The following is a 21,974-nucleotide window of genomic DNA, read 5'->3' on the forward strand; positions in this document are numbered from 1 at the left end:
ATACATTCTTTACTACCTTTCCAAGACTCAGTCCTAATATAGTTTGAGGCCATTCTCCTCTTTTGCAACTTTTTCTGGGATCAAGTTGGTCGTATTGGCACTCATGGTTAGGGTGGTGGGTGCCAATTGTGGCATGACCTTACGTTTTGGACAATTTCATTTTATATGGCCAGGAGCCCCACAGTGATGACAGATTGTCTGCTTTCCCTTAGGGTAAGAGGTTTTAAACTCTGGGATCCCTTGAGGCTTTTTAACCAAGTTTGGGTTAGGTTTATTCCTAGACCCCTCCCCTCTTTTAACCTGGGGAACAAAAGGATTTCCCTTTCTTTGGGGTTTGCACCCCCCATGAGCACTTGGCTCAATATATTCATCAGCAATTTCTGCTGCCTCCAAACTGTGGAAGGTTTTTCTCAGAGATGGCTGCTTGTACCTCATCAGTGACTGTCCACAAAATGATTGCTCTTGTGCCATCAAATGAAACCATTTGTCATAGCTACCTTCAGCCCCTGCCTCTACTACCCATTTTTTCATATAATTACACATCTTACACACCTATTCCACGTGGATGATATTGTCAAACATTTTAAGATTTCTTTACTTCAATCGATTGGACTGAGGAGTGATCTTAAACTCTTTCAATACATTTTCTTTAAATCTCTTGTACACCATAGCATCACCCTCCTTCATTTAATTAAAAACTTGTCTTGCTTTCCCAGTTAATCTGGTTAAGAGGATAGGCTTCCACTTAGTCTCTGAATTCTTATGTATCCCACACAGTCTCTCAAAGGTCGACAGGAACTCCTCAATGCAGTCAGTCTCTGAGTAAATTGGGCAGGCTTTCTCCCACTTCCTGTTGTTGAGAGGGGATGTACTCAGAGATTGAGCCTACTGCTTTTGTTGCTGCAGGACTTTGAGATGCAGTGTGTGAGCTTCCATCTGTTTTTGATATGCTCTTTCCTCATCTTCTGGTTGTTCTCGGTGTCTTTGATGATCTTCCTCCTTGATTTCAGTGCGGGGCTTTGCATCTTTAGTAGGCTCTCTCCTCAGCCTCCTTAGTTTCTTTCTTCTCCCTGACTCGGAGTTCCACCATCTGGTGTTCATGTTCTTTCTGGGCTTCCAGGAGCTTCAGCCGAACAGTTCTGCTGCAGCGGTCTCTCCGGCATTTGGCGTGTAAGGGAATGCTCAAGCCCTGCTCCTTGGTCAAAGTCTATGAGCAAAGCTCTCAGTTCCTGATCTGAGGCTCTCTTTTTATGAGCTATTCCCATATTTCTATGTAATTTTTCAAGGTCTTTTTGTGAAGCCCTTCCTATGACTGTGAGTCACTCGTGACTAATCTTTAATCTGTAAAAACTCTCAGTATTACATTAAACTTTTAACAGCACTGGTGTTATGATCTATAAACCCAATTGACCTGTAGCATGTGAATCCTGCCAAGACTACACCATTGTCACGGTGTCTGGAGTGGCTCACAACTGTGAGTGCCTGCCTGAGGGCAGACTGTCAGAAACCGTGCAGACAGCCCAAACTGGTGATGTGTTTTATCATTAGATTTCTCCAAGCCAATAACAAATGTGAACTCCCGGACCACTATAACAGTCTTACTGTGGAATCAAAGACATTCCCCTTAGTCTATCTGGCTACTTACACAAACTGGACTTAGTGATAAATGGTCACTTACACCAAAAATCACTCCACATTCAGGTTGCTTCCAGTCCCAAGAGACCAGTAGTCACTTACCCCAGATCAAGTGGTAGCCTAGATCTGACAACAAAGACAACCCTGGTAGCCAATCGTGTAATAAACTATCTAAAGGTTTATTAACTAGAAAAAAGAAATGAGAGCTGTTTACAGGTTAAAGCAAGCAAACACATACACACAAACAAGTTACCATCTAAATCCTAAGAGTGATAGAGTTGTGGTGATCTGTCAATTCAAACTCTGTGCAGGCAGACCCAGAACGCAGTCCCTGGGGATCTCTGGCTTCAGTTTAGAGTCTCTGGCACTTCAGAGTTCAAACAGTCAAAATGATGGAAAACTGTCTCTGATGGGTTCCCCCCCGGGGTGCCACCTGGAAGTGGGGTACCACTGAGCCTCCCTGACCCACCAGCCTGGGCTCCCTTTACACTGACCTGCTGCGTCCAGCCTGCACTTTCACCAGCACACATACAGGTAGGGACACACCCAGCTGCAGTTACATGCAGACACTGTAATCGGCTCTGCATGGGAAGGCTCCAGCTGAGGAACTTCCCAGCTACTCAGGCACACACTCCCCTCTGGAGTGTAAACCCAACATTATACCATTTTGCGCTGCACAGGGAACGGTACAGCGTAAGCTCATGAAATTCATCCCGTCAGTGTGGAGAAGAATATACAATGGCTTTCTGCCCCGAGTTAAAACTCCCACACACTGGTTTTAGACAAAGCAAAAACAAGTTTATTAACTACAAAAGATAGATTTTAAGTGATTATAAGGGATAGCAAACAGATCAAAGCAGATTACCTAGCAAATAAACAAAACCGCCAACTAAGCTTAATATACTACATAGATCAGGTATGAATAGCATTCTCACCCTAAATGATGATGCAAGCAGGCTGCAGATTCTTAAGGGACAGGCTAAAAATCCCTCTAGCATGGGTCCAGCACTTCCTCCAGTTCAATCTTTGTTCCTCAGGTGTTTTCAGGAGTCTCTTTGGGCGGGGAGTGAGAGAAGAACCACGATGATGTCACTCCCCTACCTTAAATAGCTTTTGCATATGGCTGGAACCCTTTGTTTCAAAGCTCGGTTCCCACCCGGTCAGTGGAAAAACACTGGTATCCCAAGATGGAGTCCAGCACCAGATGACCTAGTCACATGTCCCTGAAGTGTCACAGCAGCCATGAATCAGAGGCTGTCTGCAGCGTCCTCAGGAAGGCCCCAAGGGGGGAAATAAGCTTCTTCTAAGGCCTATTGTTTTCCCCAATGGCTCTTCAACCTGAATGGGCCCTTCCCAGCCAGCCACTTAGACTGAGTGCCTTTTGCCTAGTGGGCATTCCCCAGGTGTAAACACATTTGTAATAGAGATATATAGTCAATCTTCCTAACTCCAGATACAAAAATGATACATGCATACAAATAGGATAATCATATTCAGTAAATCATAACCTTTCCAATGAACCCTCACATGACTTATCTTGCATAAAATACATTATGATTAGATCTTAACCATTTAATAATAATATCACTGTGAAGAATATGGGGTGCAGTGTCACACTGTCCTGTAGCTTTGTTTTATTTCCTTCATTCAGCCTCCAAGCACACAGGATGAGCTTCCTTGCATGTAGCATTGTCCAGATGGGATAGGACCCGTAACCAATCCTTTGCATTGTGATGTTCCTTGATGGCACATCTGATTTTGATAATCCTTCTGGATGGGCAGGGAGATGGTTTCCATGCCTGAGCTTACAAATTCAGAGCAAACATTTTCAAAGTTATAAAGTAAAACTTACATATTTCCTTATAGCATGGAATACAGACATTGTAAATGAGATTAATGCATGCAACAATTTACAAGCATTTCATAGAGTCTAAACGCTAATTGCATTCTTATGAGACTAATACCTTTTCTGAGCAAAACTAACATTCTGATGAACTGATCTGGGGTTTCCAGCTATAAGTGTGTTACTGCCTTAGCTAATGCCTGCAGCCTGGGCGGCAGCTGCCATCTGGCCTACCAGTGTCACACCCCTAATCATAGAATCATAGAATATCAGGGTTGGAAGGGACCTCAAGAGGTCATCTAGTCCAACCCCCTGCTCAAAGCAGGACCAATTCCCAACTAAATCATCCCAGCCAGGGCTTTGTCAAGCCGGGCCTTAAAAACCTCCAAGGAAGGAGACTCCACCACCTCCCTAGGTATCCAGTGCTTCACCACCCTCCTAGTGAAATAGTGTTTCCTAATATCCAACCTGGACCTCCCCCACTGCAACTTGAGACCATTGCTCCTTGTTCTGTCATCTGCCACCACTGAGAACAGCCGAGCTCCATCCTCTTTGGAACCCCCCTTCAGGTAGTTGAAGGCTGCTATCAAATCCCCCCTCATTTTTCTCTTCTGGAGACTAAACAATCCCAGTTCCCTCAGCTTCTCCTCATAAGTCATGTGCTTCAGACCCCTAATCATTTTTGTTGCCTTCCACTAGACTCTTTCCAATTTTTCCACATCCTTCTTGTAGTGTGGGGCCCAAAACTGGACACAGTATTCCAGATGAGGCCTCACCAATGTTGAATAAAGGGGAACGATCACGTTCCTCAATCTGCTGGCAATGCCCCTCCTTATACAGCCCAAAATGCCATTAGCCTTCTTGGCAACAAGAGCACACTGTTGAATCATATCCAGCTTCTCGTCCACTGTGACCCTTAGGTCCTTTTCTGCAGAACTGCTACCTAGCCATTCGGTCCCTAGTCTGTAGCAGTGAATGGGATGCTTCCGTCCTAAGTGCAGGACTCTGCACTTGTCCTTGTTGAACCTCATCAGGTTTTTTTGGCCCAATCCTCTAATTTGTCTAGGTCCCTCTGTATCCGATCCCTACCCTCTATTGTATCTACCACGCCTCCTAGTTTAGTGTCATCTGCAAACTTGCTGAGAGTGCAGTCCACACCATCCTCCAGATCATTAATAAAGATATTAAACAAAACTGGCCCCAGGACCGACCCTTGGGGCACTCCGCTTGAAACTGGCTGCCAACTAGACATGGAGCCATTGATCACTACCCGTTGAGCCCGACGATCTAGCCAGCTTTCTATCCACCTTACAGTCCATTCATCCAGCCCATACTTCTTTAACTTGGCGGCAAGAATACTGTGGGAGACCGTATCAAAAGCTTTGCTAAAGTCAAGGAAAGCATCCACTGCTTTCCCCTCATCCACAGAGCCAGTTATCTCATCATAGAAGGCAATTAGGTTAGTCAGGCACGACTTCCCCTTGGTGAATCCATGCTGACTGTTCCTGATCACTTTCCTCTCCTCTAAGTGTTTCATAATTGATTCCTTGAGGACCTGCTCCATGATTTTTCCAGGGACTGAGGTGAGGCTGACTGGCCTGTAGTTCCCCGGATCCTCCTTCTTCCCTTTTTTAAAGATGGGCACTACATTAGCCTTTTTCCAGTCATCTGGGACCTCCCCCGATCTCCATGAGTTTTAAAAAATAATGGCTAATGGCTCTGCAATCACACCCGCCAACTCCTTTAGCACCCTCGGAAGCAGCGCATCCGGCCCCATGGGCTTGTGCACGTCCAGTTTTTCTAAATAGTCCCGAACCACTTCTTTCTCCACAGAGGGCTGGTCACCTTCTCCCCATATTGTGCTGCCCAGTGCAGCAGTCTGGGAGCTGACCTTGTTCGTGAAGACAGAGGCAAAAAAAGCATTGAGTACATTAGCTTTTTCCACATCCTCTGTCACTAGGTTGCCTCCCTCATTCAGTGTGGGAAATGGAGTGAAAGCATAAAGGTGAGAATTGAATGAATGGAGCCTGCTGATGGAGCCAATAGACTTGAAGCTCCATGGACACTGGGCAAAGAGAGAAAATTGCCTATAACATTGTGAGAGCAGATTCCAATCCACTTGCTCATATTGAATAGCACCTTGCTCCACAAACAATTCTATCAAAGTCACCACTTGTGGAATGCGGTGCCATTTGGGGTCAGGGGATTTGAGTGTGGCTCCCCGCTCACTAGAATGTGCTAGACCTGCCTGTGTGACTTTGCTACACAGGAAAAGGTAGTTGAGGAACTAAAGTTTACTGATGGTGTGAAATTCCATATGGCACCATGCCTTTGTGAAATATGCATGTTCATGTCAGAAAATGGAATATTCAGCAGTAGGTTGTATCCCGGTTCATGGCAACTACACCTGGGTTTTCCCCTCAGTGGTCCAGCAAGGGCATCCACTCCCAGGCTTCTGGCTCCCCAGCCAGTCTCTCTTAGGTGGAGAGACACCTGTCTCTCTCCCTCCTGACCAGGGTATTTCCAGGCTGCACAGTTCCTTGCCCACATTTTGTCATTGCCAGCAAATGACAGCTTGCCTAAGCAGGCCTGCTTGCTTTCTCTTCAGAGACTGATCACAGTGTCACTGCCCAGTTATAAGAACCAGAGGGCCAGTCTATTTGCTGGATCAGACAGAAGGCCCTGAGTCAGCTTAAACTCGGGTTATTTATTCACAAGTCCTTGCTCTGTCTGTTTGTCCCTGGAGAATCCACTCTGAGCTGTCCTCAGGTAACAAGTGATCAGCATACAAAAGATCCCCCTCCCACATGGCAAACCTTGAAAAGCTGAGTCCTTAGGTGGGCATTTGCAATGCCTTTTTCCCCAGTATTGCCTTAATCCTGTCTTCCCGCTAGAGAAGTTCCAGAAAAATCCTACAATATTACATAGGCACTTGCATTTTTAATACAATGGGCTCTCCTAAAATATGCCCAGAATATTGCCATCTGTCACAGGTGGATCCCCCTCACCATTAAAAATGTACGCCCTTATTTCTCTCTGAATTTATCTAGCTTCAGGTTCAATCTATTGTCATCATACACCTTTCTCTGCTAGATTGAAGAGCCCCTTATTAAATATTTGTTTCCCATGTAGCTGTAATCAAGTCACTCTTAACCTTCTCTTTGTTAGGCTAAATAGATGGAGCTCTTTGTGTCTCTCACTAGATGGCATGTCTTCTAATCCTTTAATCATTCTCATGGCTCTTCTCTGAACCTCTCCAATTTATCAACATCCTTCTTGAATTGTGAGCACCAGAACTGGACACACTATTGGAGCAGTGGTTGAACTAGTGCCAAATACAGAGGTAAAATAACCTGAGATTCCCCTGTTTATGCATCCCAGGATCACATTATCCCTTTTGGCCAAGGTCCCACTAGCAACTCATGTTTAGCTGATTATCCACCATGACCCCCAAATCTTTTTCAGAGTCACTGCTTCCCAGGATAGAGTCCCCCATCCTGTAAGTGTGGCCTGCATTCTTTGTTCCTAGATGTATACACATACATTGACATGTTAAAATGCATATTGTTTGACTGCACCCAGTTTACCAAGAAATCTAGATCATTGTGAAACAGTAACCTGTCTTCCTCGTTATTTAACACTCCCCCAATTTTTGAGACATCTGCTAACTTTATCAGTGATGATTGTATGTATGTTTTCTTCCATCAAGGTCATTGATAAAAAATGTAAAACCGTGTAGGGCCAACAACCAATCCCTGCAGGTCCCCATTTGAAACACACCTACACTCCCCATTTACAGTTACATTTTGAGATCTATCTATTAATAAATTTTTAATCCATTTAATGTGTGGCATGTTAATTTTATATTCTAGTTTTTAATCATATAGAAGTCTAAGTATATTACTTCAACACTATTACCTTTATCAACGCAACTTGTAATTTCATAAAAATAAGCTATCAAGTTAGGTTGGCACAATCTATTTTCCATAAATCCATGTTGATTTCCATTAACTAAATTACCCTCCTTTAATTCTTTATTAATGAAGTTCCATATCAGCCACTCCGTTATCTTGCCCAGGATCAATGTCAGGCTGACAGGCCTCTAATTATCCAGGTCATCACATTTACCCTTTTTAAAAATTTGACACAACATTAACTTCCAGTCTTCTGGAACTTCCCCAATGCTCCAAGACTCATTGAAAATTAACTTTAATGGTCCAGCAAGCTTGTCAGCCAACTTTTTAAAAAGTTCTAATTTAAAAATGCCTAACTTTAATGGCTTCTGTTTAACATTGTCGGAGAAAAACTGAGTTCTCACTATTTTGTTAGGTACCGCAAGTCAGATGTTTTATTAACTCTCACATGTGCAGAGGGAGAGAGCTAAACAGGTCTCTCTCTGGTAACTAATTACAGCAAGCATTTATACCTTTCATTACAGAAATAATGAGGGACAGCTGCATTTTGTTTATACATAGGCCATCTTGATATCTCATTTCCTTACTTGTTTTGACTCTTGCCTACATACAATTAGTTTCTATACCTTATCTACACAAGATCTTCTACACCTTATCTATACTGAGGTCACAATGACTTCTTACACAGCTCTTTCTCACCCGTCTCACACAATCCTCACACAATCCTGGCTTCTACAAATCTCGCGTTATCAGGGTTATCAGGGTCACAGCTAGCTTGACTCTTGCTAACAAAGACTGTCTCTTGCTAACGAAGCCTGACTCTTGCTAACAACCATCATGCATTGCAGTTCCCTTCTACGAAGCCTGACTCTTGCTAACAACCATCATGCATTGCAGTTCCCTTCTGTCAGTTCTTTTCTCTGCTTCCACAACCCCCCCCCTTTTGTACTTCTAGTACAACAAACATTCTCAAATCTCTATTTGCATCAAGTCCTGGACTTCAGATTCTAAATCAGATGCTTCAACCTTAGGGGTTTTGATTGGATGCAATGATAATGCATGATTAGCATGAACATGAAAGGTATTACTATTATCACGTCTTTTACAACAACAATAACATAATCCTAAACTAACTAATAACAATACAAGCAATAACATTCCCATAGCAATACTATAATGGGGTTGTTGTACAGCCTTTGTCATAAAGCACAATACATCATATTTAGTACATAAGGTAGCTACTCTATAAGCAGTGTGAAAGGCATACTTTTCTACTTGATATACATTTTGAAGCATGTGAATTTGCCCTTGTACTTCAGAGATTTTCTGAATCTCAGGTAACAATGAAAGCAAATTTTGAAATCTATCAGATAGTAAGCTAGTCCAATTAAAGGGTATCTGGAACCTAAGGGCTACTTGAAAAACTCTATCTGCAGGCCAGTAAATGATATGATTGCCTGCAGTGGTAGTGAGATTAAAATGTATGTCTTGTGATATGGTGTCATTAACATACACACAGCTATCATTAGCTTGGAAGAGTAAGTGTCCTGTCAGGGTAGTTCCTTGTCCCCTACCCTCCCAGCAAACGTAGTCATAGACAGTGACAACTTCTCCTGGCTTCAGTTTACGTGTACACTGAAGCTGTGGGGGTTCTAATGGCCAGAATATCCACAGGTTACCTAACCCCATCCAAATGTCAGGTGTAATCCTAGGAGCACTAACTAAAAATCGATTGGGCATACCAGGTGGTCTAATTTCCCAGATGTCTCGATGAATTACCCAATCCCATATGCATCCTCCCCATGGACCTGGCAGGATACGGTATGTGGGAGCCCACACCCCCTGTACCGGTCCATATGCTTGGAAGGAGCACTGAGAACGTCCACACTTCCACCCAGAAAGTTTCCAAGTATGTCTCCATGGCCACAGGTCAGATGGCACTCCTGACGTGTCTGTAAGGGCAGTGGGCCAAGCCTGGTGCTCTAGATCATTCCGAATGGCCATTAGCTGGTCATTCAAGAAATCCTGAATCTCTGAGCATGCTAGATCCCACTGCAATGCCTTCCCAGCCTCAGTGATATTCAATACCATCTCTGTCAGTAACTTCTGGGTCATAGAACTAAGGGCGGAGATAACATGTAACTCACCAACTCCAGCCTGTACCTGGGTTAGTTGTGCTCCAGAAACAAGGCCTATGGCCTTCTCTAGTTGGCCCAATTTCTCATCATTGGAATGTGTAGTACTGTTTGTATCTGGATAAGTTACAGTGGTGGTGGCAAGGGTCAAGGGACTAGTGGTGGTGGGTGTAGTCTTTGTAGTGGCAAGGCGTTTTTTTATATTCATCATCTGAAAGCCAATTAGGGAGGGCAGTGCATCCTGAAGGTACCTGTCCATAAGCACAAAGCCCTGATCCTGGAAAGAATCCACCCCACCACTGGACCCCACATTCCCAGGAACGTTCCCCACAGTTCCCTCCTTGCCAATAAACAATACTTCGTTTCTTCCACCAGGGCCAGTTCTTAATGTCTTTTGTAGTTAGAAAGTTCTGGACTTTGGTGGTTTCAGCAGAGCGAGTGTTTCTTCTTTTCTTCTTCAAAAGCAGTTGTGATTCACCATAATACCGGGGAGAGGTTACTAGCACTTCACCCTGTACTGGTGTGATTCCTGTAAAAGAATTCAAAGGCACAGTAGATCTGTCAGTGGACAAGGGAGAGGTTACTAGCACTTCACCTTGTCCTCTTTCCCTGCGGTCCAGGAGGCACAGCAGAGCTAGCAGGAGAAACAGGCTGATCAGCTGCTGGAGAATCCTCTCCAGGCGGAGGGGTCTTTTTGCAGTGCGAAGCATGGGTCCAGGTGGGCAGTCCTTGGCACTTCACAGCAGTGTTGGTAGTTAACAGGACTTGGAAAGGGCCTTTCCAGCGTGGAGCCAAGGCAGTCTTTCGCTGATGGACCTTTATGTAGACCCAGTCTCCTGGTTCCAGCGAGTGGCAGGGCTGTACAGGATCCTTGGGTAGTGCTTCTTTCACCTGTGTATAGAAAGACTTAACACATTTCATTAGTGCCTGACAATACTTAAGCATTGTGTCATCCATTAAATGAATGTCCATCTGAGCTAGGGTCAGTGGGGGCGCAGTTGTTAGTCTCATCGGGCGCCCTGTCAGAATCTCATGAGGGCTGAGTCCAGTCTTTCGATTGGGAGTGGCCCTCATACTCATTAGTGCCAGAGGAAGGGCATCTGGCCACTTCAAGTTTGTTTCAGCACAAATCTTGGCCAGTTTATTTTTTAGAATTCCATTCTGGCGTTCCACTGTTCCAGCAGACTGCGGATGGTGGGGCAGTGAAGGTTGTGTTGAATCTGCAAAGCTGCACATAACTCTTTTACAATCTGTCCAGTAAAATGAGTTCCACGGTCACTGTTGATACTCACAGGGATGCCAAATCGTGGTACAAAATCTTTAAGCAGAAGTTTCACAACAGTCCTGGCATCTGCTTTCCTGCAGGGAAAAGCTTCAACCCAATTTGAAAATACATCCACCAAAACCAATACATATTCATAGCCACAACATTTAGACAGTTGAATAAAATCAATCTGAATATTTACAAAAGGTCCCCAAGGGGGAGGGTGAGCTGCCTGCCTAACTTTAACAGCTTTACCAATGTTATGCTGCTGACAAATCACACATTGTTGACAGTAGTGATGTGCAATGACTGGGAACCCGAATGCACACCAATCTCGGTTAACTGCAGCAACTATCCCCCCTTTGCTCACGTGAGCCATTCCGTGGTATACACGAGCAAGATAGGGCATTAGCATCTTCGGTGCAACCAGGCGACCAGCTGGGGCACGCCAAAGATGGTCAGGGTGTAGAATACAGCCATTAGCACTCCAAAAACGTTTCTCAGCTGCCGGTGCAGCTTCCTGGATCTTGGCCAGATCCTCAAGGGAGGCTAGTGGAGGCTGTTCAATCAAAGCACAAGTATATTCAGCCTGAGGTGCAGAAAGGGCCGCTGCTTTGGCTGCAGAGTCTGCCAAAGCATTTCCACGGGTAACTTCATCATGAGGGTTCTGGTGAGCTGTACATTTCACGACAGCTATAGCTTTGGGCAATAAAAGGGCATCTAAAAGAGCAGAGACATACAGACTGTTCTTAATAGGAGAACCAGTGGATGTAAGAAAACCTCTATACTTCCAGAGCAACCCATAATCATGTACCACTCCAAAAGCATAACGAGAGTCTGTATAGATTGTAACTGCTTGATCCTGAGCTAGAATGCAGGCTCGAGTTAAAGCCACAAGTTCGGCCACTTGAGCAGAGAACACAGAAGGAAGAAAAGCACTTTCAATAACAGCATGTGCAGAACACACAGCATAACCAGCAACCAATTTGCCCTTAGAATCTCGCAAGCACGAACCATCTACAAAGTAAATAAGATCAGGATTTTGCAAAGGCACATCTAGTAAATCATCTCTTGGACGAGAGAGAACCGATGTCACAGACACACAGTCATGTGGGTCTCCGTCTTCGGGCCCAGGCAACAAGGAGGCAGGATTTAGAACAGGGCAACGAGCCAAAGTAATATGAGATGAAGACAACAAGACAAGCTCATATTTTGTAAGACGAGACGTGGATAGATGCTGTGTCTTAGATTTTAACAAGAGTGCAGCCACAGCATGAGGGACAGCCACAATCAAAGGAGATCCTAAGACAATAGATTCAGATACCTGTACAGCAAGAGCTGCTGCAGCTACAGCACGCAGGCAAGGGGAAAATCCAGCTGCCACAGCGTCTAGGGCAGTACTGTAATAAGCAATGGGACAGTGTTTGTCTCCGTGCCTTTGCGTTAATACAGCCAAAGCAAACCCATTACGCTCATGACAGAAAAGAGTGAATGGTTTAGCATAATCAGGAAGTCCCAGGGCTGGTGCACTGGACAGACTTTGCTTGATAGCAACAAAAGCTTGTTCAGCCTCTGGAGACCAAGGAAGAGGCTCAGGGGTACCTGACTTAGTCAGATCCTGTAAGGGTTTAATCATTGTTGCATAGCCTAAAATCCATTGTCTACAGTACCCAGTCATGCCAAGAAAAGTACGCATTTGAGAAATAGTTCCAGGCCTCTTAAAGGAACCTGGAGTGCATGTGCCACACTTCTAGTAAGATAACGGGTACTTTCCTCAGAGGGATTAGAATCAGGGGAGCTACTGGGAGGCTCAGAATCACCTCTTTGTGGTGAAGAGGAGGCTTCTCTCCCAGGGGAAGAGAGAACAATGTGTGCAGCTGATACATGCGGTGGTGAAACTGGCACTGCCGGGTGAGATTCGTTAGCAGACCCAGGCTGTGCAGGGGGAGGAGGCAGCTCGGGCTGCTGCTGCTGAATGTTACTGAAGAAATCTAAAATATCCTCAGCAGTTTCCTCCTCACTGTCAGATCTAACTAATTGGGGATAAAGGGGAGCAGAAGGAATTGCTTGAACGGGATTAGGATACACAGGAGCAGAAGGAATCGCTCTAGGGGGTAGACAGTTGGATGCCTTGCATTTAAGCTGTAAATGTTGCACTTGGGCTTTTAACTTTTCCTGGGAGTCCTTTAGACTCCGCACTCGAGACTCGTGGAGTCTCTTTGTTGCTTCCTCCCACCAACAGACAAATTGCTCCCACTGTGCATCAGAGGCTTTTGGTGAAGCCAGAGTTTCTTTAAGGTATTTAAGTTTGTCTAAATCAAAGGTACCTTCTAGTGGACATTGTTTAGATGGATTTGCACGCGTGTAAAGATTCCAACTATCTAAATACCTGCAGGTTTTCGGGCCATAATGTACGTACATGAAATAAGCTGGGGTACTCTTAGGGGGTGAAAGGGAAGACTTAGACTGTCCCCCACCCATTTTCCAATCACACACTCAAAGGGAAAGGATGCCCTGTCCGCGCTAGCGGCTCATAAACTAGGGATCTCTCCCTACAGGGTATTCACACAGGAGTGACTAACGAGGATAGCCATGACCCCCTACACCTCCCTTCAGCAAAGAGCGTCGGCTAATCTCAGAGAGAAAGCGCCGCTTACTCTGTTGCATCCAGTGAGATGATCAGACTGTCAGTGGCTCACACGGAGAGCAAAAGGGGAGGGAAGATGGGTGCACACACTCCTAGACCCAGGTAGCCTCCTCGCCGGACGATGCCAGGCCGAGTCAACCTACATGGGTCGGATCTCCTAAAAGATCCTCTAGTTACCAGGCTTGCGTTAGAGTAGTTCTGGTCACGAGCCAAAAGACTTCGCAGAGTACTCTGGGCGTCTTCCGGTAACACTCAATTCACACTGTGTACACACACACACACAGACCACACACACACCAAGGCCTTCTACCAGGTACTACTCCTGAGTACCTCCAGGTACTATTCCCAAGTACCTTGATGCATCACTTGAGGCGGTAAAAACCCCTCTTGAGGCGGTAACAACCCCTCAACACAGGTGCAAACCCTATGCACCTAGCATATGCTTACAGGGGGCGGCAAACAATTCCCCTATTACGCCGCTCAGCATCTGACCTTGCTGCACAGTCAATAAGTTCGGATGGCATGAGCCCAACAGGGGCAGACGGCCCCACGGACAGTCCTCCTCCGACACCCCAATAGAGATTTCAAAAGGTCTCTTACCTCTATTGTGGCGCCATGGGGTTCGAAGGGGAACGATCCGTAGCAGCTGCCGTTGCCTCAGTGGGTGTTGCCATCCCGGACGAGCCCCCAAATTGTCGAAGAAAAACTGAGTTCTCACTATTTTGTTAGGTACCGCAAGTCAGATGTTTTATTAACTCTCACATGTGCAGAGGGAGAGAGCTAAACAGGTCTCTCTCTGGTAACTAATTACAGCAAGCATTTATACCTTTCATTACAGAAATAATGAGGGACAGCTGCATTTTGTTTATACATAGGCCATCTTGATATCTCATTTCCTTACTTGTTTTGACTCTTGCCTACATACAATTAGTTTCTATACCTTATCTACACAAGGTCTTCTACACCTTATCTATACTGAGGTCACAATGACTTCTTACACAGCTCTTTCTCACCCGTCTCACACAATCCTCACACAATCCTGGCTTCTACAAATCTCGCGTTATCAGGGTTATCAGGGTCACAGCTAGCTTGACTCTTGCTAACAAAGACTGTCTCTTGCTAACGAAGCCTGACTCTTGCTAACAACCATCATGCATTGCAGTTCCCTTCTACGAAGCCTGACTCTTGCTAACAACCATCATGCATTGCAGTTCCCTTCTGTCAGTTCTTTTCTCTGCTTCCACAACATCCTCCCACGATACTGGTGGAATGGAAAGAGCGTTATCACCATTTGATGAGACTGTATCATCTGCTTTTCCCCAAATACAGAACAGAAATATTTATTAAATGCTTCTGCGTTTTCAGCATGATTATTGTTAATTCTGCCATTTCCATATACTAATGGACCAATACCATTGTCAGAATTCTTTCTGTTCCTAATATATTTTAAAAAATTCCTTATTGCCATTAACTTTGCTGGCCATAGATTTCTCCTTGTGTCCCTTTGCTTCTTGTATGAATTTTCTACAGTTCCTATCATATATATAGTTGCCTTGTGCCTTAAAAGGGTGTCATAAGGAGGAGGGGGAAAACTTGTTCACCTTAGCCTCTAAGGATAGAACCAGAAGCAATGAGTTTAAACTGCAGCAAGGGAGGTCTAGGTTGGACATTAGGAAAAAGTTCCTAACTGTCAGGGTGGTTAAACACTGGAATAAATTGCCTAGGGAGGTTGTGGAATCTCCATCTCTGGAGATATTTAAGAGTAGGTTAGATAAATGTCTATCAGGGATGGTCTAGACAGTATTTGGTCCTGCCATGCAGGCAGGGGACTGGACTCGATGACCTCTCGAGGTCCCTTCCAGTCCTAGAATCTATGAATCTATTAACTTCCCCTTTAAAGCAGATTGGTTTTATGGTCTCTTCCCTCAATTTTGGCTTTTTGGGCATCTAGGAAGGTATTCTTAAATGATTACCAATTGTCAGTCACATTTTTCTGTTTAAATTCTTCCTCCCAGCTGATTTGGTTCATAATTGTTTTTAGCTTTGTGAAGTAGGTCCTACTAAAGCACCAAGTATATATATTAGTGGTCTGGATTTTATTCTGCTTGCACATTATAAATGTAACCAAGTCATGATCGCTTGTACCTAAGCTACCCCTATAGCTAATTCTCTGTTATGCTTCTTTCCTGGTGACTCAGTGTGTAAATCGGGCTTCCATTGGGTTGGCTTACAATGCTTAGTTTACATTTGGAGAGATACATATCTTACCTCCTGTCTGGAAGAAACCAGTTTTTCTCTTTGGTTGGAGACAGATTATAAAACATATTTTCAGTATATATACAAAGGCCTTAAATGTAATTCGTATATGCATCTTGCAATGATTTGAGGATCAGTATGATATAAGCTTTTATTAGAGACTTCTATGTGACATCATTTATGGATAAATACCACAAAAGTGGTGTGCTAGATGTAGTGGGTTTGTCAGGCCCGTTAGGAGTTGCTGTTTTACAACAGTGGACCCTGTTGTTGGCCTTTAGGCAATTCACACTGTCAGAGATTCTTAAACTGAACTCAGTAAGGTTTGTCAAGGATATGACAGGAAATTGCCACATCTGCCACATTTCTGCTTCGACTTGCCAAGATACTATGTCTAGTATGTTCGCTTCTAAAGCTCACGGTGTCGTGATGTCACTTCTCTCCTGTCAGCCCACTCTGACTTCAGAGTGGAAAAGGGAATGGCAAGATGAATGGATGCTAGAGGAAAGGAGATGGGGAAGGTGAGAGCTATGTCAGGGAAGTCAAAGGTTAAAGTCAGCACCTTTGGAAGTCAGACAAACAAGTGATTAGGAGTATGGAACAGTTTCCATGTGAGGAGAGATTAATAAGATGGGGACTTTTTAGCTTGGGAAAGAGACGACTAAGGGGGGATCTGATTGAGGTCTATAAAATCACGACTGGTGTGAAGAAAGCAAATACGGAAGTGTTATTTACTCCTTCTCCTAACACAAGAACTAGGGGGTCACCCAATGAAGTTAATCGGCAGCAGGTTTAAAACAGACAAAAGGAAGTATTTCTTCACACAACACAGTCAACCTGTGGAACCCTTTGCCAGATGACGTTGTGAAGGCCAAGACTATAACAAGGTTAAAAAAATAACTAGATTAATTCATGGAGGATAGGTCCATCATTGGCTGTTAGCCAGGATGGACAGGGATGGTGTCCCTATCCTTAGTTTTGCCAGAAGCTGGGAATGGGCAACAGGGAATGGATCATTTGATGATTATCTGTTCTGTTCATTGCCTCTGGGGCACCTGGCACTGGCCACTGTCAGAAGACAGGATACTGGGCTAGATGGTTCTTGAGTATGACCCAGTATGCCCATTCTTATGCTACTTTAGGCGTATGGACGTAGGAGCCAAACTTTAACACTTCGTTTTGAAAATATTGGACCATTACAAATCAATTCTCAACAGTATTTGTGAGTTGCCGTTATACTTTACCTAGTAAGTTTCCTGTTGCAATTCTAATTCCAGGTTTAGGAGATCTTTCCTGGAAGAGATGGAAAGGAGACCTGAAAGTGGAGAGTGTCTCCTGGCTGGAATTCCAGGCAAGCCAGTTGAGTCAGATTCCGATGATAACAGCGGTAATGCAGGCTCAGCGAAAGAGAGAGCTGTATCGTCGCCTCAGAGGGACTTGGGAAATGCACAGCTCAATCCTAGCAGAGAAGAACCCAGAAAAAAACTCTGTGGCTATTTAAATAAACTTGGGGTCAAGGGGCCAATCAAGGCCTGGAAGTCTCGTTGGTTCTTTTATGATGAAAATAAATGTCACTTACTGTACTGCAGGACAGCTCAAGATGTTAACCCTTTGGGGAGCATTGATCTCTCCAGCGCTGGTTTTGATTGCAAGGTGGATGCAGATGAAGGGGTTTTTGAAATCAGAACTCCAAGCAGAGTGTTTATCCTTAAGGTGAGCACAATGTTTTCTAGGCAACTACTGCTGCTGGCTATTGTGAAATGTAGGAGCTAGTATTGCAGCTTGTTAGTATGAATGGACCAGCATTAAAATGGTCCAGGTAAAAGTTCAATAGCAAGGTTTAAGCACTACCATGAGAGCATGCAGGCCTTTAGCTTTTGGGCCTGATTCTCTCACTGATTCTGTTGTAAAACTCCACTGGCTTCAATGGGAGCAGAATCAGACATGGAGTTCAAAAGGAAAGTTAAGTCAGGAGCAATTGAACTCCAGGATGTAACCTTTCTAATACAACACTGAGCTATCCTGGCCTGGGGACGGGTGCTGGGTCAACTTGGAAGCTCACTGTGACGATTTGGGTGGGAGAGAGGCATGTGGTTACTAATTAAACACCTATTCAGTCTCGTTAAAGTCAGTAGCACTGGCTGGGGTCTATGTCTGCCTGAATTTTGCCCAAGTGCCTAGAACTTCCCCTGTAAAACATATACATTTACCTCTAGTTACAGTCAGATGCAGGGGTCACAAGCCTGTCTTTCCCCACCTAGATTTAGTAAAGGATGGGACTTGAGGACACCAGGCCTGACCTGACTCACCTGCAGAGCCCCATGGTCAAATCCCAATCTCGGTGGGACTCCTCTGGCAAAGAGCAATGGATCAGTAGCAACGAGAGCTGACTGAGGATGGAGCCTTTGCAAACTAACTCCTACAGCTTTCAACTCCCTCTATATCACTCTCTGCCCAACGCAGCAGGGCCAGAAATCTCCAGCTGTGACAGGCTTTTCCTTTAAAACAAGGAGACCAGCCATCTAATGTAGTAGACAGTCAGCGGTATGCCTGGGAGACCAGGGTTCAGGATTTACCACATGCCTCTTGAATCAGGGTTACAACTGGGGGCCTGGTGCTCAGGGAGCAGGTGTCTCCTGCCTGGCCAACATCAGCTGGACTAGAGCAGGGAGGTGGTGATCAGCTCTTCAAGGACCTCACAGCAGGCTGCAACTGTCACTTCAGAGAGCCACTTCCAACCTGTTTTATGTAATGTTAGGCATTCAGCCGACAGGCCATGATGTACTGGCTGCAGCAGCTGCAGATGAAGCGTTGGGCGTTTTGCAATACCCAGACTGGGCTTCCTGTGGACAGCGTCACTGCGGCAGCCCTGCCTGCGAATGAATCTCTGCTCAATGAAACCAGTAGGTATTTCCCCCTAATCTGATCAGTGTACGGAGATTTTGGGCCAGCATTTTCAAACAAGGCACCTAAACAAGTTCCAGGTCTCAGAGGTGCTGAGCTCCTGAAGCTCCCACTGACTTCAAGGTGGTACTGAAGTGCCAACATGGAGGGCCCCAAGCTTGAAACGTTTGGCCTTTGTAATGAGAGCAAAGCTAGCTCTCATTGGAGAGCTCATCTTCTGAAATAAAGGGACTGACTTTCATACACAGCCAGGGCTCTGATTGTCTAGCTGGGGCTGTCTGAGGGACAGCAGGGTTGGTGGGGTCAAAGGCATTTAGATGTATGTCTACAGTTGCTCTTGTTTTTTCCCTGGAGTGAACCCTGTACGGTTCTTAGGAACTCCTGAAGGGGCTACAGGGCCTGCAGCGAAGGGCCTACCTTTTGTTCCATTTGCAATCTGTGTCAGGACATGATCACACAGTTACGCCCCTGTGACTGGTGCAGGGTGCCCCTGGGGGCTAGTCTGTTGCTTAGCTGTCACCAGGTGCACACTTTCCTGCTTTAAAAAAAAAAAAAAAATTTGCCAGCAAATGCTGTACCTCTGTTTAAGAGGCATAGATGTGTGTTGGTCTCTCTTTTACTTGGCAGCTATCACTGTCTTTTCCAGTAATCCAGGCTCTGTGGCATCAGTTTTATTATGAGTATAAATACATACAAATGATACCGTCTGCGGGGGGAAATGATGCCAGCACAGTTTTGTTTTTTCCTTGTTTGGCTTCTGTGTGGACATTACTCAGGGTTACTGCATTGTACACTTTAAAATGTAAACAGTTAAAGTCAATTTAGGTTACCTTGGCAGTGGATGAATAGAAAGATGTTTGCATCTGCGGGCCTCTGGGCTCTTATCTGTGTAGCACACTACAATTGTTGTATGCAGTGTTGTAGCCCAGGATATTAGAGAGACAAGGTGGGTGAGGCAATATCTTTTACTAGGCCAACTTCTGTTGGTGAGAGAGACAAGCTTTCGAGCCACACACAATTGCTCTTCAGGTCTGGGAAAGATACTACGAGTGTCACAGCTAAATATGAGATCAAACAGATAGATTATGTGCTACTTACTTATGCTAAACCAGTGGTGGATTAGCCACTAGGCCAATGGGGCCTCTGCCCAGGGGCCCCAGCCAATTGGGGCTCCCAGGAAAAATGGGCACCCCCATACCATGACGACTCCTTCCGCCCACCCAGTGCTCCTGCCGGGGAGTAGGGTCAGGGCGCGGTGGCCTCATGCAGGGGGGACTGCAGGCAGAAGGAGTGGGAAAGGGCCCCTACTTGCTCTGGCCAGGGCCCCAAAAACCCCTAATCCACCTCTGTGCTAAACTATCTGTTCAATCTCATATTTAGCTGTGACGCTGGTAGTACCTTGCCCAGACCTGAAGAAGACCTCTGTGTAGCTCAAAAGCTGGTCTCTCTCAGCAATAAAAGATATTACCTCACCTACCTTGTCTCTCTAGAAAACTACATGGAAGGTTGGATGGCTTCCTCTGATCTGTCTTGAACAGATATACAGACTGAGCTGAAAGGATATGACAAGGCTTAATGCCTAATGTAAAGAGGCAGAGTTTGATCAAAGGTTTAGGAGCTCATCTAATTTCTCTCCTGGTTTTCTAGTTCACACTGAAGGCGAGGGGTTCTTGCCCCCTGTGAAAACCCCTACAGATGTGGTAGGTTTAAAGGCAGCCTTTCTGCCCGCTCCCCAGCTGTCTGATGCCCTCCAGAACATCTCCCTCAAACACCCTTGGACTGAAATACAGTAAGTGGCGATGGAGGTGTGGCTGGTGTATTGGGCTCCTGTCTTGTGGTGCTCTTGAGCATTACTATAGCACAAGACAAGAAATGTGTCATGTGGGTAATGCCTTCATGCAGCATGTGGGAACTCAAACGCAGTAGAGTGAATACCGCCCAGGAGGAAATGCAAGCTCTCTGCAGTGTTTCCTTGTCGCTCTCTGACCAGTAAATCTCAGCAGCAGGTCTACAGCCTGGATTTTTTTAAATGCCAGTGTCCATACACCTTTTGCACGAGCACTTACGTTGATGTGCACAATCTAATAAGTGCGCTCACAGTCGTGTCTGAGTGCACGCAGTAGAGCTTAATCCACAGCCCACTGAAGTCAATGGGACTCTTGCTGCTGATTCCAGTGGGCGTTGGATCAGGTGCATTGGGCATGCGCAGAAGTAGTCATGTAGTGTTGGCCCAAAGCAGCTGACCTTGCAAGGCGCTGAGCGCTCTAGAACCGATTCAGCAAGTGCTTAACTCCCAGCGGGTGAGCAGTTCCATTGCTGTCAGTGGCACTGCTCAGGGCTTAAAGTTAAGCTCATGCTGAAGTGCATCAGTGGATCAGGGCCAGAGTGCTCAGCTCCTTGCAGGATCAAGCCCCAAATGCACATGGACTTCCAGCCTTTCCAAGGGCCTGATGCAGCTCCCATCGACGTCAAGGGAAAGGTTCTCACTGACTAAGGTGGGAACCGGATCAGGCCCTGACCTTCCGAGTTCTGATCCAGCAGAGTGCATAAGCCTGTGCATGGCTGTATGTAAGTGCTTTGGGGATTGGAGCCCTAGCATTCATCGTTGGCACTGGTTGTCACAAGCACCAGATCATGGAGGCTAGAGCTTCTAGCCTCTAATGCTAGTCAGGGAAAAAGATACTAATGTTGACAGCTAACACCGTTGACAGTCCTGGTGGCTAACATTGCTAGCCAGCCCATTGGGACCACACGCTGTGTTATCCTAGGAGGAGAATGCCACAAATTCAGGCTCCGTGGGGACTGGAGAACATCCCGGGTGGGGTAGAACAGTCTGATTTGTTTCCCACAGCATGGTAGTTTAGCTAGGGCTCTTATCTGTGGGTCAGGTGGGCAGCAGAAACAGACACTCTGTTAGGAGCCTGAGGATATAAGTGTGTCCTTGCATCCCCTATCTTCAAATCCAGCCTCTGCTGCGTGGTTTTTTGTTAGGAGTCTAGTTTGGCTATATCCAGCGGACCCCATATATTGTATTTACTGTAACCAAGACAAATTGACACAAATAAGGGAACGGTGTGATGCAAGAGAGACAAAGAAAGAAAGAGCTGGCTTTGCCTACTATCTATACTGTACCAGTCTTTTCTGCCACCGTCACTAGCACAACATTCACTTACAGGAAAGACTTGGGATCAGATCCTCAGCTGCGGTGAATTGTTAGAGCTTATGGGGCGCTCTGCTTAATTCATAGATTCATAGACTCTAGGACTGGAAGGAACCTCGTGAGGTCATCAAGTCCAGTCCCCTGCCCTCATGGCAGGACCAAATACTGTATAGACCATCCCTGATAAAAATTTAACTAACCTACTCTTAAATAGCT

At 45.4% G+C, this 21,974-nt stretch overlaps 1 protein-coding gene across 5 annotated transcripts in view; it reads left to right on the forward strand.

The window, feature by feature from the left end:
- The window catches only part of TBC1D2 (TBC1 domain family member 2), a 49,252-nt gene that overhangs the window by 3,120 nt on the left and 24,158 nt on the right, over positions 1-21,974 (forward strand). For 3 of the 5 annotated variants that reach the window (XR_008445540.1, XM_054033212.1, XM_054033210.1), the window contains exons 2-4: positions 16,972-17,407; positions 18,453-18,597; positions 20,246-20,387. Coding sequence is in view for 4 of the 5 variants with exons in the window: in XM_054033212.1 (XP_053889187.1) it covers positions 16,997-17,407; positions 18,453-18,597; positions 20,246-20,387 (698 nt within the window). In the remaining variant the exon portion in view is untranslated. Of the gene's footprint in view, positions 1-16,058; positions 16,582-16,971; positions 17,408-18,452; positions 18,598-20,245; positions 20,388-21,974 lie in introns of those variants that run through there. The other 2 variants (XM_054033211.1, XM_054033213.1) reach the window with 2 other exon arrangements.

Source organism: Malaclemys terrapin, chromosome 6, assembly GCF_027887155.1.
Source record: "Malaclemys terrapin pileata isolate rMalTer1 chromosome 6, rMalTer1.hap1, whole genome shotgun sequence".
NCBI classification, from domain to species: Eukaryota; Metazoa; Chordata; order Testudines; family Emydidae; genus Malaclemys; species Malaclemys terrapin.